Consider the following 18,380-nt stretch of genomic DNA (forward strand, 5'->3'; position numbering starts at 1 on the left):
TTCAAGGAGTGAAATTTGAAAGAAAAAATTATTAAAGTTAATTTATTTAAATTACATTTATAACGTCCGTTTTTTTTATTATATATATAGAGAAAAATAGATTAAAGTCTCATTGGTAATGGCAATAGCAGTTTTATTGTTTTATTCCAATACGTATTAAGAGATTTTGGTGCAGAGAGGGAGCGTCAGAGCATGAAATTGGCTCAGTCTATGCCATTTCGACGCACTGCAGCTTAATCGTGAGCGCAAATAGGATTACAGCTATCATTCTGTTCATAAATTAACGGAATTAGCGTGGTTTCGCTCATACAATAGGTAGGTATTTTTATATACTAATGAAATGGATTTGTATTGATATATATTTCAGTCGAATTTAATTTTAAAATCGGTAAAATTGTCGTACATTTAAAAAATTATAATAATGTAAAGTTTAAAGACATATTTTGCTTTTGTTTACGTTTCTATTGCTAAATACATGCCAATGAATTGAGTCTTCATGACGACGACGATTCATGAAATGAATGTAAGGTTGGAATAATATTCGTCTGTTTTAGACTTCATTTAAAGAAAGATACCTTTTGTTAATTAATTATCAGTAAGAATATCGTGAAGGATATGTTTTCTTATTTTTTAATTTTCTTTTGTTTCTTTAATTTGTGTCCGTCATTGCGAACCTAGCAAGAGGAATTACTTAATTAATCAATCCGACATATTGTCCTGATCTTAGTATCTCATATTGTAATCTTATTTGACTTTTAGTTTTCCATTTGACTAATTTATAATATCATTCATAAATAATGAATATTAATAAATATAAAAGTCCAATGGCATAAATCAATCCATTGCTTTAGATATATCTTTGTATTGAATATATTAAAATATGAATTTGAATGGAAAATTTGAATACATGCTTATTTAGCATAGATACATTTTATCAAATGTTACGTGATTTGCATCCATTTGCTATGATGGTGATACTTTTATAAATGATCATTGTAGAACAACCTATCTCTACCATAAAGACTACTTATCTATAAATTATTAAATATTATTAATTGAATTATTCCTGTAACAATTTTTCTACATCGAGTCTTTATAATTGAAACATATTATAAAATTACATTTAAGTATATATTCCTTGGCGATAAAAAGCTTCTACAGTTGTTTTTAATTGCCATTAGAATTTGCTACGATCACACCACGAGATACTGGGCGCCATAAAGGTAATGTCAAACGATAGGGGTACTCCAAAAAAGTATCAACAAAAAATTATAAGGCAAAGTATGAGACGAAAGGTCGATACAAAAAATATTTATGAATTTGAGCGCAAAATCGCTTGCGGCTCGCAGCTATTTAGCATAGCTTTTGCTCAGAGAAGGAAGTGGATTGCTGAGCAATTCTGTGTCCAACGGAGAACGATCCCACCTATTGTGAATTTTGTAGGTTTGAAATTTATTTGACAGCACCAGTGTCTGTGGAGAATGGAAAATGGCGGAATGGCAGAATACATTACATTATGGATATAACTCATGGTTTGTTTTTGGCAGGGATCCGACAAACGTTATTGGTATTTAGGGGCATTAAACTATTAGGGGCAATGCCATCTTCTTTTTTATAGTGAAATATGTGACAGAAATTGTTATAAGAATGAGTTGCCGACAGTGTGAATGTTAGTTACGGTGGGAATTAATATTGTTTTAAATATCGTTTGACAAGAAGAAAAAAAAAATTAAGTACATTTTATTTTATGAAAATTGGGTCTTTAGTTACGTCCAGAACCCTATTTTTTTCGGTTACGAAATTCAGACTTCATAAAAGGTGCTTTCTTAATCATTTTTTTTTTTTTTTTGATATTACACTAAGACAGAGCAATTCAAAGTAGCTAGTAGTGCAAATTGTTATAATTAATTATTTTATAAGAATCAATTAAAATGTGCCTTAAAATGTTATCTTTAAATGTTTCATGGGCTATAATCGGTTTTAAATAATTTATAATCTAATACTATTGGGTATAATATTTTCGAAAGTCATGGCGTATTTAGTATGTAAAAACTATGTAGTGTATGAATTCGATTAATTCTATACCTTTATATTATGACAGTTTATAGTTTAAGAATGGTCAAAGTACCTGCCTAGACATTTGAGGCATGTTTTTGAGAGAGACATATTTTAATATCAATGTCCACGTAGTTGGAGAGAAAATTGACGGTTCGCGAGCATTTCAAGCGGACGCTGCCAAGTATATACCTAATATACATATATGTATATAAGAAGATGTATATAGGAGGGAAATTCATCACCAAAATATTTAACACTAGCTGTCACCCGTCCGCTTCGCTGTGCATTAAATAAAAGAAGGGAACGTCTACAGGAATTCAAAAAACTATTGGCCTTTAACCATACGGACGACTCCGCATCGATTAGTCATAGTCTAGTATAGTCTCATATCAATACTACCTACTAAAGTTCAGTAGTTTTCCCGTAACACAAATAATCTTTCAAAGAATAACATATACCTATATATGAGAGCATATGTATACGATTGATAAATAACATTAAACATTTCTTGTAAAAAAATAACTGTTATTTAAAAAAAATGAAATATAAATCAATATCGATATAAATAACATATTACTTGTTTGCACGTAGATATAAATTACAGTTTATATTTTGCTATTTACTAAATATGCGGTAAGCTGTGTTAACACTAAGGGTTAATAAATTGCTTGGATTGATATTGATTAAATTATGACATTCTAGCAATGTCTAGTAACAATAAGGTTAATATTTCCCTTGCAAAGTCGGCACTGAAGTTAGTATTATAGAACTATATTATTGAAATAGCTACACAGTCCTGTGTGATTCATGTAATTGCGCATGAGTTAAAATACAAAGTAAGTACTAATTCATTTGCATCGACAAATGGATTTCTGTAGAAAGTAATAAGAATAATATATCACAAGCTGTAGCCTTCATTTGAAAAGGGGAATTGATATTGAAAGTTTTAAAGTATATATGTCAGCGAATATTCTTATGTCACAACGTTTTGATCAAGGTTTTTTACATTATTTATACGTATAAATATAATGGAAATTTATTAACGTAATCGATTTTTTTGTATTTTAAAATATTATTAATAAACTGTCATTTATTCTGTTTTATTAATTAACATTATTATCAATCTCATATCGTTTGTTTAAGTCTTACCAAGTTGCTTATATTTTGTACATGATAAATTATGCCACTAATTAAATTATTTAAAAGAAAAACTAACTAAAGACAGACAGAGCTACTTTTGTATATATATATTTGTATGGTTAGTTAAACTTATTATCATTATTATCGCGCTAAACCATCGAGCCCGCTTATAACTGAGGGACTACGTAAATTAAAATGTTTAATTTATTCTCCGCCGTAGGTATTTATGTATATTTCCTATGGCCACGAGAATCATCCAAATTTTAGACTATATCAATTACTACATACATAATGAAGACATATATATAGTTGCATGTAACACTCAGCCATCTTACATTTTACCCCACGACGTACCTTCGTTTTGTCCGAAGAGTATTATTGTCACATTGCGCAACTCAAACGCAAAAGCTTTGAGTGTTTTCAGACGCTTTATGCCTCATAGCTATTTCACTGACTTTAAATTGTATGTAATATATAAAGATTGTTAAAAATATTAATTTATTGGTAGTGTATTTGAGAAGGAATTGTGTTACTTTATAACTATATTATTTTAGATATAGTATATATATGTATGTTAATAGTCCAGTTTATAAATTTGAAAAATGAATAATATAAGTAATTGTAAATGTGAAAAAATGGCTCTCGTAATCACTGTTTAACGTTTTGTTTAATAGTAGCAGATTACTTTAATTAGCAGGTACATTATTCCGGGATAAAAATTAATCTATGTGCTCAGAAGACTATAATCTATCACTGTGCCAAATACCATTTAGATCCGTTCAGGCCGTCGTGATTGACTAACAAACATCCATCCAAACTTTCGCATATATAATTTTTATAAGACAACACCACCGATTTGGTTTTGCAATTTAAAAACTTCCAAATGTTTTTTATCTTTTTAATTGTACTTATACGTTAATCGAATTAGTAGTTTATATAAAAAAATAACATAATCGATTATAACAATCATTTGTTATTTACCTAAGCATATTAACATATAACAACACTGGACGTATTAAATTATCCGTATAGGTAATAATTCCTCAATGTATTTGAAGATAGGGATAAGGTTTATAATATTAAAATATCAATTGTTTCATTAACTCTTTATTCTCTTGAATTTTCGAAATTAATATTACAATATTGAATGCGGGCTTCATATACAATCACCCATCTATTTTCTTAGTTTAACACGACACAGTCACGTTGAGTCGTACGTTTGATTTCACTTGACCAGAAATCTTTATAAATATTACAATAATAACTATTAAAAAAAAATCATAATACATTCTTGCTTATAAATAAAAATATTTCAAATATGTTCATTATTAATTTAAAGACTTCAAAAAAAGTTACAGATTAATCATAATGATAAAGAAATATTATAAAATACAATTATTCAGCAAAAGATTTAAACAATTTAGAAGGCGGCTGTTCACTAATTTAAAAGAGTTTCAGTAAACTTTTTCATCTTAGTCAAGTGAAATCCGTTTAACACGTACGTACATTACATAAATACGTAACATAAAACGAAATATAAAACAAAAAGATATATATTCATATAATGCGCCACATAAAACTTTCACGACTATTTACAATAACTTAATTTTACGACGATTTAGTTACTATTTTCGAAAATATAGATATAGGTACATACATACATAACTACAATTATATTAAGATAAAAATTAACAATCATTCGATATAACCTAACAGAACAGAAGTCTTGTTAAAATATATATTTTAAAAAATAAATGGCGTAATTCAACTTAACGATGTTTTAAAAACTATTATAATATAAAGTAATCTACAGAACTGGAAAACCTCGCCTGATTTTATGTAAATGGAGAAATAGAAATTATAATTAAGATTAATACGGTAGGGTATATTATTATATTGAAATCTATATTCGACCAGGTATTATGTTAATACCTATAGTCTACGAAACACTAGCAGTATGGCAAGACAATATTACGGATGGAGGTCGTATATAATCTATTTAGCAAATTGCTCATTGTTCCTCGTGAATTATCTACAGTTCTTTACGAGGCAAAAACAATAAAGAGAACCTGACATAAATCATCCGACGAACATACACACAAACATTATTACTAATACGTTAAAAGTTTTACCTATTGTTAGAAACGAAACTTAATTAGGAATCGCGTAACAGTAAATAATCATAAAGGCGATATCGTATAGATTAAAGGAGTTATTAATTTGCACAGACCCATACGAGTAACGAAACAGTTATTGTTAAAGCAAATTTTCACAACGGGATCGAATATTATTTATCAAATCCAGAAACAACAATTTAAGTTCGTATACACACATTGCGCTAAAGTTACCGTCCTCGACGCGTGTGCGAGTGTGTACGCCCGTCTACTCCGAATAGTACTATCGTTTCCTCCAATCATAATCATTACGAACGATACTAAATAGGTATTTAAGCGCTTTTAATCAAATACTTCGCCTGGTTTATTACGCTTATATATTATTACCAGTGTCTAAGTTATTTATTAACTATGCATTATAACTTATAAAGCCTACATATACGAAATTTACTTAAGTACATTTTGTTCGATTATCATTCTCGATTCATATTTAAAAGTAAGATGGGATAAAGGTTCTATTTTATTTACTAATGACAACCTTATAGTAATCTTACGCGACGTCTATAGCTCATGAAATGTTTTCATTATTTATTGCAAATATCTGGCTATCGCCGACATCTCAATATAAAACGAGTTAAATAAACTAAACTTCATTAATATTTCAGCGTTTTTACGTAACGGATTTTAAGTCCCTAAGTTTCGTTACTTCAGTAATATTTACTTTATTTTAATATTTATTCATTTAAATTAAATAACAGTATCGAATTGACGATTATTTTCCGTAACGTAATGAAGATCGAAACGAACTATGGAAATCGTTTTAACAACTAAATATTGCTTTTGTTCATCTTGGAATCGTAATCTGAGAAAAAATGTCCTTGTGAATATCTTAAGTCTAAAGAGGACTTGTGCTAATGATATCCAGATATAAATTACACCTACTGATTGATATAATACGAACATTACAGTGGACAGATATATATTGAGTGATGATTATAAAAATTAAGCGATAATTTCAATTTAGTACACATATTTATTTTAAATTTTCTTTAATTCTACCCTGACATTAATTTACGTATAATGGTGACTATGAATACTAATTTTTTTAGCCCTTATTTAATATTTGTTCTGATATTTATATAAAGAAATACATGATTATTTGTTCAAAGCGAAACGATTTTGTGAGTGCATTTGTTTCGTAATTGTTTCATGATACGAAGCTAATTTTTATAATATTTTGGCACAACGTGGACTTGAGAGCAAAGTAATGTTGTACACGAAACCGATCAAATTGTAATACTTTGAATTGAATAAGTTTTAAATGATTAAAAATATATTTTATGATTGAAAATATGAGCATTTGATCGTCGGTTAAGGGTAAAGCTGCTTCAGAAACATCATTAGGCAAATCAAAGTAGTTATTTCACGTTCTACCTCGCGGTAGGCATTCTATTCGTCTTAGCAATACTTAAAGTCGAACCTATATTATCTATGTATAGTACACTTAAGCTAATCAACTTTAAAATTACATGTAAAATTTATTTTAGTCACATTATTGTTTAATATATGTATCAATGTTACGTATATAATTTTGAACATCTGACGATTTGGGATGCATGGACACAATGCAGTTAATTTTTTTTTTACATTATAAGAATTTTAAACATCTGGACAAGATTTAAGTAGAACTATCATCAAAAATACCGAATTATATATTCTCATGAAAACATTGAATACAAAACACAACATACGTCATGATGAAACCTACTCTCAATTGTACTTCAATACGTATTTTGTTACAATCATACGTCTAACGCTCATATGGAAATAGTAAATGTTATATTTATATAATTGCAAATGTATTTCCGCAATAAAAATTATACGTTCAAATCAAACAACAATTTCCGAACCTAACTATCAACTGAATCACAATATGGACAAATAATAAAAGCAACTCTTTCGAAATCAACTGATAAAATACAACAAATTTTACGATCATAAAAAAATGTGACTATCAAAACATAACCAGTCCACTGAAAGTGGCCAAATAATAAAATATACATCAAAATGTACATAATATAATATCTATTAATAAAAAAAATATAACATAATGAATTAAAGTAAATGGTAGCAATAAATACTATGAGATTCACAGATTTTAAATCTTAACTAACAATACCGAAGTTCACTCGGAGTTGTAAATCTTAGAGCGATACTAACGCTTTTGTAAAATTTAGTAAAATATTATTGCAATACATGGTGTGGTTATGGCAACAAAATAAATGCTTAAAGCACATCACCAGCCTGTCCACCAGCGAACGACACCGAGGCAAGTCCTTCGCACTAAAGGAACATTAATACAATAAAAGTCACGAACACCTCCACAACGAGGCGACACTCCTACTAAATCAGCCGCAAAACATAAAACTAGTGGATACGAGAGGACTAACGCTGCCCGCAGGTCCATATGGACGTAACACTTCCATTCATGTATTCACACTATATGATACAGTATCAGTCAGGATTTACTAAGCGGTAGGCAGGCGCCTTACGTCGGCACTTTATTCACTTTGAGGATGTCGCTGGAACCTTTGTCGATGGGCATTTTCATTGGGTCGTGGTGGTGGGTCACGTGATGGCCATGGTGTTGGCTCTCCAGCTTGGCTTGCTTCTCTTGCTGCTGTTGTTTCATTCTATCCTGTTCCTCTCTCTCTCGGCGCGCTTGCTCATTGATTTCTTTAACGGCACGCAGTTCCTTCTTTAACTTCATGCGTCGATTTTGGAACCATATCTTTATCTGTCTCTCTGTAAGACAAAGTGCATGTGCAATCTCTATCCTACGCCTGCGCGTCAGATAGTGATTAAAATGGAATTCCTTTTCTAGTTCTAGTGTTTGGAATCTTGTGTATGTCTGTCGTCCTCGCCGTCGTGGGCAGCCATTTGGTCCTGAAGAGAAAAGAAAATAATAAATTAATGTCACATTCGTAAGAGATAACGGAATCCTGATCGGTTTTATGACAATAGGTAAATAATTTCATTTACATCAATTCGATTTATTGCGAACATATATCACTGGCCCGTAGCGAAGCCTGCGAATCGCAAAGCAAAGGCTTCGAGCAGGCCATTAAATTTCACTTTTATAGCATCTTAGATTTTAATAGCTCATTAATATTTTATCGCTGCTGTAAAGTTAATTTTAGAGCTATCCGCTACTGGGACCAACCTCAAAGTAGATCAAATACCGCAGTTAATAGATTAACAATTAGGTTAAAAAATAGATTTACGATGTAACATTTAGATAACAACAAATCAATAAACGAACCGTTAAATGTACGAGTGTCACTACAAGATCCTTTCTCACAGTAGAAAAGTAACGGAAAGGGTTAAGAGAAGTAAATGGACCAAGTATTTACAATGGGGATTTCAAAACGAAATCGTTACAAAAAAGTCCGAGCGCGCAAGGGTTGCACAACTTTCTAATTCTTTGTGAGGTGGCGCTTTGTGTTGGGACGGTAAAGAGTTTTTCTAAGAAACTGTGAAAGTTAACCCTTTGCCGTCACAAAGATAAAACGTTCAAATTTAATTTATCGCGATATTGTACAAACAACGTTTAAGATTATTCAACTTACGAAATTTAAAATTATTAAAAGCGTGTACTTAATGTAATAAAATTATGTATTTATACGATGACATAATTAAAAAAGACATTAATATATTCTTTCATATAATTAAAAGTTACTTCGGAAACAAATACTTAAGCAGGAGTATATATAACACGTTTCTTAGATATATCCGTAGGTATACATCTTTGGGTCTACTCTTCGGTTACATGGCGGTCGAGCCGAGCCCAGACAGGTTTTGAGTCAGCCAATAAATAAGACAAGATAAATAGTCTACCCTACGTGTATAATTGATAGTGGACCAGCCGTTGGAATGTAACTTTAAAAGATTTTAAGTAGCTCTTACATCGGTAAGAATAGAGACTAAAATGCAATATTTAATTTTATCAACATCTCATTCTATACATACCTGCGTAAATACTATTTACAAAACGATATTTTGTGATTTATTTTTAATTAATAAACATTAATTAAATTAATTAGGTTGTAAGTTAACATTTAGTTTTAATCGTTTAGTATATGGTAGTACCATAAGGTAGATACAGCTATTATAGAATTAAGCTTTATGTGGGAATTGTTCTTTGATGTATTAACAATTTTTTTGGTACATCGTCCTAAACTTTGTATTCAGATGTTTTAAAAACACGAAACATTTTGTAATCATTAAATGAAAAACAAAATCGTATATCAAGTTTCAAGCAGATTAGATTTAAATTTATTTTAAAAGGTGATGTTAACTTTACAGGTTTTAATTAAAGAACAAAGGAAGCATTTTAAAAAGGAACACTTGATACGTAATTAATGTTTGCTTATTTACAAAATAATGAAATTCATTTAAGAATCTCTCAAGAGCTGTAAACATTTTTTAACCTACTTGAATATAAATATGTAACGAGCAGGTAAATCACGTGACCAAAAATGTATACCTGATACGGTATTTTTATGAACGATAAATTACTGTAATCGCATTTTTATTGTCGCATAACATTTACGGATGATGATGTTAAAAAGTAACTAAAACAATGTTTAAAGCATCATAAACGAAGTATTGTGATTATAATATTGCGGTTGATGTTATGTGTCGACAAAGATGAGCAGAAACGAGATAGCAATAGTTATTCTAATTTTAAAAAGCAAAGATGGAACCCAAACTAACAATACACACATCCCGATTATCCTATCAGAGTGAAAGGTCATAAAGGATGGTGTTGTTCTTTGAAACAGATCCTTCTTGTTTACATCACAGAGTCTAAATCTGTGTGTAGTGGGGTAAGATGATCCGCTTTTTGTCGGTGCTTGTAATATGTTAGCGCAGGCAGGTTGGCCACCCTTCGCTCGGTCGCCATGACAACGGTCGAAGGCACCTCCCGTCAGCTGGGTCCCATTATTCTCTTTGCATTGTAGTCGCGGGGAGTAAAGTCGGCCATGTATGGCGTACCTGTTCTTTTTTTTCTTATATCGTCGAGCGTTTCCCATGACTCGACACAGATTACCTATACAGGATGCAGACTAAGCTCATTAGCATTTATTTTCCCAGTTTCTTCATTTGAATTAGTGTAGAGCGGGTATTGTTTCTAAAGTTCGTTACAAGATAACTCGTCAGATAAAATGCAGCAATCCAATTATTTATTTCTAATCTTAGAATTTAAAAGAAATAAGTTAAAAGGAGGACGCCGAACACAATATATCTCGGGGAGGAGCGCGGCATTAATTAGAGACGTATATATCGTGCGCCGACACCGGACGACTATAAACATACGGCGACAAGACCTGGCTCTTACCTCCATTATTTCTTTGAAATAAATCTTAACTCTTGCTTATTTATTATTTTATTTAACTTTGTATAAACCTGCTCACCTTTTATACCGAACCCGTTCTACATAGCATTTGATAAATGTCCCGTCGGAGTGGAATATTAAGGGTCCGTTTGTCAATTATATCGCGGGCCTGCTAAGAGGGTTATTTATAGAGCGAGTTCGGGTCAGCTTCTGGAGACCGTATCTAGATAGTTGAAAACAAGAAATTATGTGACTGCTATGAGGCGATGAATTATTATTAACTATTATGGCTAGCGATATATTCAATCGGATAAAGCTGCTTTTATTAATTCTACCGAACGAATTATGATTTTGAATGCTTAGAATTAATGTTTCAGTATAATTTTATTGTTATAATTTGATATCGCTTTAATCGTGTTTTTACTTGGACCATGCAAATTCATTACATTAGCTGTAGCCATAAGAACTAAGGAGTAGAGTCTCACTCTTCCTAAATTATGGTACGTCAGTGTAGGTGTGTCAAAACACAGGTGTGGTAAATTCAATTAATTCACTCAATAATGTGTTAACTATCGATTGTATTCAAATGATCAAATTACGTACTAAGTAAATATTCGTTAAAGGTTAATTGTGTGACAGTTCACATAAAATTAATTATAATTATCTGCATGAATAACAAGGCAATGTTTATTTATTGGATTAATTGAAAGCTGGTAGAGTTTTACGTAAGATTTACATGAAATTGTTTTAGTGAATACATTGTATTACGTTTCGTAACTTCGAAACACGCTTTGTTTAAATAATGACAGATTGATAAATTTAATAGGCACCTATTTATTTTAACAGTAAGTGTATTAGTCAGATCATATAAAGGTCATATACGTAAAAAAATATAAATCAGATTTATGTAGATTATATCAAATATTGATAAGATATTTGCAATAGGCAAGTTATAATTTTAATACGGTGATACTTAAACAGTAATTATATATAACGTTTATTGATTATTTAGTATTCATTTAAATGACATTTAAGGCTCTTCATTATTAAGGGCTTTGTAGCTGCGTGTTAGTGACATTTTATAGCATCGTAACTCGACAATCGCCTTTATTGCATCCAGTGCCATCTTAAAATAGTTTGCATTCGATTTTTGAAATGTACACATCTATGAAACTGAGTCTGAGTTTTAATATACGCTTTGAAATTTTAAATAAAATGAATGCGAACTTTGAATATTTTTTTACAAGTGAGAACAATAAATGTTAGGTGCAAAATTTTAAGATTATTTTTTTATTTTAGTAATAAAATTCAAATTAACTCGTAATTATTAATAATTTTAATGTGTGTATCTAGATATAATGAGCCATCAATTCATTAATGTGAACTAAAATTACCGTATAGTAAAAAATAATGATTTAATTTCACATGAATTGAGAGGTTAAAAAAGAAATCGCGTATTACCCACGAGTTTTGAATTGTTTCGGTCGGTAAGCTTTATATTAACGCCGTAGAACACGTTAAAGTTAATAGTTTGGTATTCGAAATAACTGATTTTGCTGTTTAATTGACTATTATTTCAACGTTAATGTGTATATCACATCATAAAAGAACGTACAAATATTTCATGTACCTGTATTGCAAGAGAGAATGAAAATATTGATGTGGTTCAAATTTATTATATTAGATTAGATGATATTGTAAAACGTATTATTATGCAATATATTTTACTGTTAAATTATAAAATATAAAATAAAACAAAAGATTTTCTCAAGTTGTGCAGGAAAAGCGTATTTTCTGATGTAGTACCTAATTTATTTGCCTACAGAATAAATGTTTCCAGCTTGTACCAGTCGGCAAGACCTATTTTTGCTCGTTGTGTGAGCCATTTAAATCATCACAATGTTGTTCTGTACTTCACTGGTTAAAGGACATTGCCTTGAACATAGGGCTGTCACAATATATTGACATTTGAATTTCAGGAACACTCTCGAATTTATTTCATTACGAAATTGTATTGCTAGGTATTTATAGCGATTTTACAAAACATTCACATTCAACTTTTTATGTAAAAATCATAAATCTTTATTTATCTTATCGTAACACTTAAAAAGAAAGTATACTATTTATTACCGAATGAACGCATCGTTATTCCGTATTAGTATTAAAAATATAATATAAAAATCATTGATATTTAAATATCAAATTCGAAAATAGAAACAATATAATAGTTTCATATCAGTGATAAAAAGTCAATTAAATTTTAATGACTGAAAAATATTTCATAGCTTTTTAATTTCTGTGTTTACAAACGTTGCATAAAGCTTTTCGCACTCAGAATTGTAGGCACGAAGTTGAGCGAGCTCCGGACGGACGCACAAACGAACTAACAACTGCAGACAACCTGATTTAGTGCACGACGGGTCAACGCCTCAAGCATTTAAATGTCTATGCATGGGACTTTACAATATTGCATTAAGTTCGAACCATTTTTCTTTCAGAATTATTTTAATATGATGATGAATATTAAAAGTAAATCGGAAATAGCTTAACTATCAAGCATAATATAAAAGATTTAAATTGATCCAAAATATAATTAATTAATCAATTTGTTTTTTTCATATATTCATTATAAACTGACATTAAAAATTGTATTTAAATTGACATTAAAAATAAATTATTTAATTAAACATTGTAATAATGTAATGTATTTATTTTACTCGATGCAATCCGAATTAATGTTATAATTATGTATGTTCAATAGAAATCAAATATTCCATTAAGAATAATTCAATGCGATACAATTCTGACGACATAAATTCAGTAAAAGATTATAAATATTAACGTTAATGTGATATAGTGTTAAATTTATTTTATTATATGTATATATAATTGTCATGGTATTTTTAATACTGATGAATGAAATATTCGTGCAGTAAGAGCCAATGTGAGAAACTGAAAATGTCAAAGAATTTAGGTCACAATTTAAAATAAGAGCTCTGCGTCCATTAAGTTCTTTTTGAATATTCTGTAAGAACAATCTCTCAGATTTTCTTAATATGCATTAGTTTCCAGCAGACGATTTATAGACGCAAGTCGAGCAATCAAGTTTTATCCTCTAATACATTCCTATTTGGCGAGATAAAATAAGAATTATTGCTTCTTATAATATAGTTAGCTCTTCAAAATAGAGATATTTACCCGACTTAACTGTTAAAATAAAACTATTTATAACAGAAACAGAATGTGTTTATTTTTAAATGCGAAGAGATTTGCGTATTTCAGTAGGTATTACATTTTTGTATAAAGAGTACTAAATCTTACAGTAAATATTGTAGTATTATTCAGAATAATGAACAAAGCAATTTTGAGCTCGGTAATTTTTCGATTTTAAATTTATTTGATGTTCAAGCTTGGATTTCTTTTTATGAACTTGTATGCTTGATATATTATATAATATATTTTTTGTGTTTTATAATGTAAGAAAAAAGGACTAGTCTGTTGAGGTATAATAAAAGTTATACCAAAGATTCATGGTCATTCATTACCTATATAACTATATATGCGAAGACTTTGTTTTTAGCACTGTTAGATTCAGTAGTTAATGAAAGAAAATAGAGTCTTAATTAATGCCTATAACACTAATTAAATTAAATCTTAATTAATGCTTATGCCTATACTATGAATACACGACGATTTTAAATCTTTGGAGGAGTAAAGTCGTTGTTCGAACCTATACCTATGCACAGAGCGAAGCCTTCTTCAAGCAGATTTTCTCCACAGCAGTCAATCTCAAGGACCAACCGACTGCACAGCAGAGCACTTTTTATTCCTATAGATAAGTCATAAGATATCTGACTAAGTCAGATGCAGTTAAAAGCCTTACGTGCTTTCCGTGACACTCGAGTATAGTTTTGTTCGTTATTGAACGACCTAGATCTGGAATGAAGTCTGAACGGCTACTAGACTTAAAAGACAATCAAGATATATTTAAGGACAACTTGACAAGAAGTTACCTAACATATGTAAATCTTATTTGTCATTAGATATAGTACGATTACGTCATAATTAATATAAATTCAAAATCAAAGAGCTTTATAATTGCGATATAGACGAAAGAATTACTTGTAAATAAAAGATAAGTATTAAGTAACATTATTATGTAAGAAACATTATCCGTTACTGATAAGAAAAGTTATTACAATAATCAACGACTCAATTATAAATACATAACACACATCTATCCTAAGACAGTGGTCACTGAATCGCAGATTGCACTTATATTGTAGTTATAAAATGCTTTTTATTATAGCTAACAGTATAATTATTATACACAAAGAGCGTTATGAGAACTATTATTGAAATTGATGACTATATCCGAGATAAAAAGGTCGTAAGATATCGCAAATGACACATAATATTCGATTTAATTAGCCTGAATGTTTCCATTATACAGCATTACTTATTCGTAACTATTTATAATCGACTTTAATTTGATAAGACTAGGTTAAACTGTCATACATTTATTGGTATCAAATTTAATGAAAAAAATGTCTACATTCTGATGAAGTATACATTTAGATGAAGCTCGTTTATTTAAGTATTTATAGAATTAAATTTTTATAATGCGATTAAGTTACGTTCTTTGTTTCTTTAAGTGTGTCGGTCTAAATGAAGTTGTATATAGTTAGGTCCTTATATAAATAAGATATTCACAAGCGAGTTACTATTTACATAGAGACATTTTATGTATTTGGCGTATTATAATTAAATGGTCGTTGTTAGTTTTTAATTAACGATATTTTACATATTTTATACGTGTTTTCGTAAGCAGTCTGCGCGCATGCAAGGTGCATTTCTACGTATGTTAAATTATGCACTCCTGTCATTGTATTTGCCTATTAATGAAAATTTCTGCGTTTTATATGTCTTTATAGTCGGTAATTAAGTGCTTATGGCTTTACATGCAAAAAGTACTAATATTCATATTGAAATCCTTTGACAAACTATAATAAACTGTATTAGGAATTAGCGTAGGTTATATTGATAATAAAGTATTTAGTTGATTATCCAATTGATGGTATAGGTATCTGGATAATTAATTAAAAAAAACTGTTTAAACGGTCAATAAGTTTAATACAAAATGTATACTACTAATATTTGAAACTGCAAGAAAATGAAAATCATAGGTAATGTCTCTTAATATTACGTGAAAAGAGATAAGCTCTTTATTAAAAGATTAATATATTTATATACTCACAAAAATAACAATTGGTACATCTGTTTGAAATTATTTTAATGGTACATGTATTTATATTAATACCGTTTGACCGATTACCATGAAAGTTAGCACACATATGTATTTGTTTCACGGAGAAGGAAAATGCACACACTGTCGGAATTGTTGTAACTTTCCATTAAATGGTTGCTTCTCAGTTGCCATTACGATTATTATAAACAATGGCAGGCAGAATGACAACTGTCAGTTTAAGATAGATTCATGTTAAGCGAATTAAAATAATGACTTATACATATTAAATCATAAAATAAATATAGCACGTTAGAAAATATGATGAAATTAAATATAAGTTACGAGTAACGCAACAGTGACCCTGCATAAGTTTCACATGAGTACATTCGAGAAGGAAAATGCATATATTCGCAGGCACGTATGCAGATATCTTTCAAAAGGCGTTGTAGATCATTGTCGTGCACCGTAAAAGCTCTCAGTAGCCGACCGAACCGGTTTCGCATCTCGAATCGCATCATAACCCACACGGAATGGGCAATGTAAACGCACATACACAAATATTAATGTGAATGAAACGGGGACCCGCTTTTTTAAGTTATGGACATTTTTCTAAAGTCATCCAAGAAACGAGACAATTAATACAGCTATGGTTTTGTTATAAATATGAGTTACGGAGACACGTCATGTTTTTTTTTTCTAAAGATTTATTATTTCATTGTGAATTATATTCGTAGGTAACTAATTCGAAACAAACAAAGAACTAATCGCCTAGAGGTATGCATTAAGCAAAAAGTTTAGTACATATTACAGAGTTCTTACATAATTAACTAAAATTTGCACGGGAAATTTTGCATAGCTAGAGTAACGTCTGAATTTCAACCTATGTGCAAGAAGAATTCACTTTATTTTTTGGTTTATAGAGACGATATTCGTATGCCTACGACATAGAGATGTTATTCGTGTGCATTAATAGCACACTAGGTAAAAAACTCTTTTAAGCTTAGTCTTAAAACAAACGTTACTTACAAAAATAAAACAAGTGCAGCGACTGTTGGCGAATGCCGAGAGAATAATTAACATTTTCCGTCTGATGTTTTAATGGAGACAAAGCTTCGAGCAATAACAATTAATTTTAATTTTTTTCTTGATAAACCTTTTTTGTAAGCATATTTCGTTCGCCGTATGTTTACACGTTTTATCATGAGCTTAGTTATTTATAACGATCGAGCAACTCCTACGAAGAATGTATGAGACTCAAGATTCGTTGAAATAACAAGCCGAATTTGTTCTATGAATCTGTGTATATCTCGGACGTCCGGAAACAATTGGCTTATTCTGCTTTAATTTTTCGTCGTCAATATTTACACTAGCCCACCACGTGTTAATACTATAACAGGATGTTTAAAACTTCAAATTACCTCGCTAAGTACGTACTTCATTTCCTATTAGATATTATTTGTGAGTATTTGTTTGGAGATAAGCCTACTCGCTCGGGCATCTACTAACATACGTACGGCTTAGAGAGAACATTATTTTGATAATATATTAATGTGAAGCGGTCGTACGTTCTCCTGACAAGGAGAGAGGGACGTTTTATTTTTGAAAATGACTCCATCACTCACCGATAACGTGCTCTGAGTATCACAAAAAAATACTGTTACGTTCAGTATTATGTGTCACATACCATTTTAAAATAACTAAATATTGTTCAGACGACGTTGATGGATATTTTACAGGCTTTACTGCATGTTAGAGGCGCTCCAGTGATAACTGTCACCTTAGCTAAATTAATTTTAAGATCATCTTACAAAAATAAACTAATCGATAACACGTATTGTTTTATACAATAAACTAGTTTGGATAATAAAAGAGTTTGGAATTATTTTTCGTTAATTTTGAACAATAAGAAAAAAGAGTTAATATTGTGTTATTTGCTGGTTCTTCTTGATAGGATCTGGGTATATTCCAAACCTACACTACACTACTACTACAAAGCTTTGAACATATATCATACCAACCGTCAACCTATTTTAAATATATATAAAAAAAAAACTTTAACTTTTTCAATGTAAATAATACTTATCCTTTCTAGAATATAAGCTCGGATATTATTACTAATTTCAATTACAACTTTTCACGTATTATGACTTGACATCGAATATTTTATGGCTAACAATAACATGACCTATCCTAATATTACCAATTAACCTAAAAAAGCGAATGTTACAAAAGTGAGCTAATCTAAATTACACTCTACCGTGACTCGTAAATGTGTTGAAGTAACCTGATAATACGGTATAATATTAAACTTTAGATTGAAATCTGTCGATATTTTTTCTTATATATTGTGGATATCATTTTTATTGAAATTCTAATCATCAATTTAAAATTCCTGTTATAGATAATTAGGGGAAAGAATCAA

The 18,380-nt window shown here is 30.1% G+C and overlaps 1 protein-coding gene across 2 annotated transcripts in view; it reads right to left on the reverse strand.

Annotated features, from left to right (window-relative positions):
- Positions 1-4,295: 4,295 nt before the first annotated feature.
- Positions 4,296-18,380, reverse strand: part of LOC113393018 (homeobox protein abdominal-A homolog) — a 37,837-nt gene continuing 23,752 nt past the window's right edge. For both annotated transcript variants that reach the window (XM_026629711.2, XM_026629710.2), the window contains exon 3: positions 4,296-8,258. In XM_026629711.2, coding sequence (XP_026485496.1) covers positions 7,861-8,258 — 398 coding nt within the window. In that variant the 3' untranslated portion in view covers positions 4,296-7,860. The remainder of the gene's footprint in view (positions 8,259-18,380) is intronic.

Source organism: Vanessa tameamea, chromosome 12 (genome assembly GCF_037043105.1).
Source record: "Vanessa tameamea isolate UH-Manoa-2023 chromosome 12, ilVanTame1 primary haplotype, whole genome shotgun sequence".
Lineage (NCBI taxonomy): Eukaryota > Metazoa > Arthropoda > Insecta > Lepidoptera > Nymphalidae > Vanessa > Vanessa tameamea.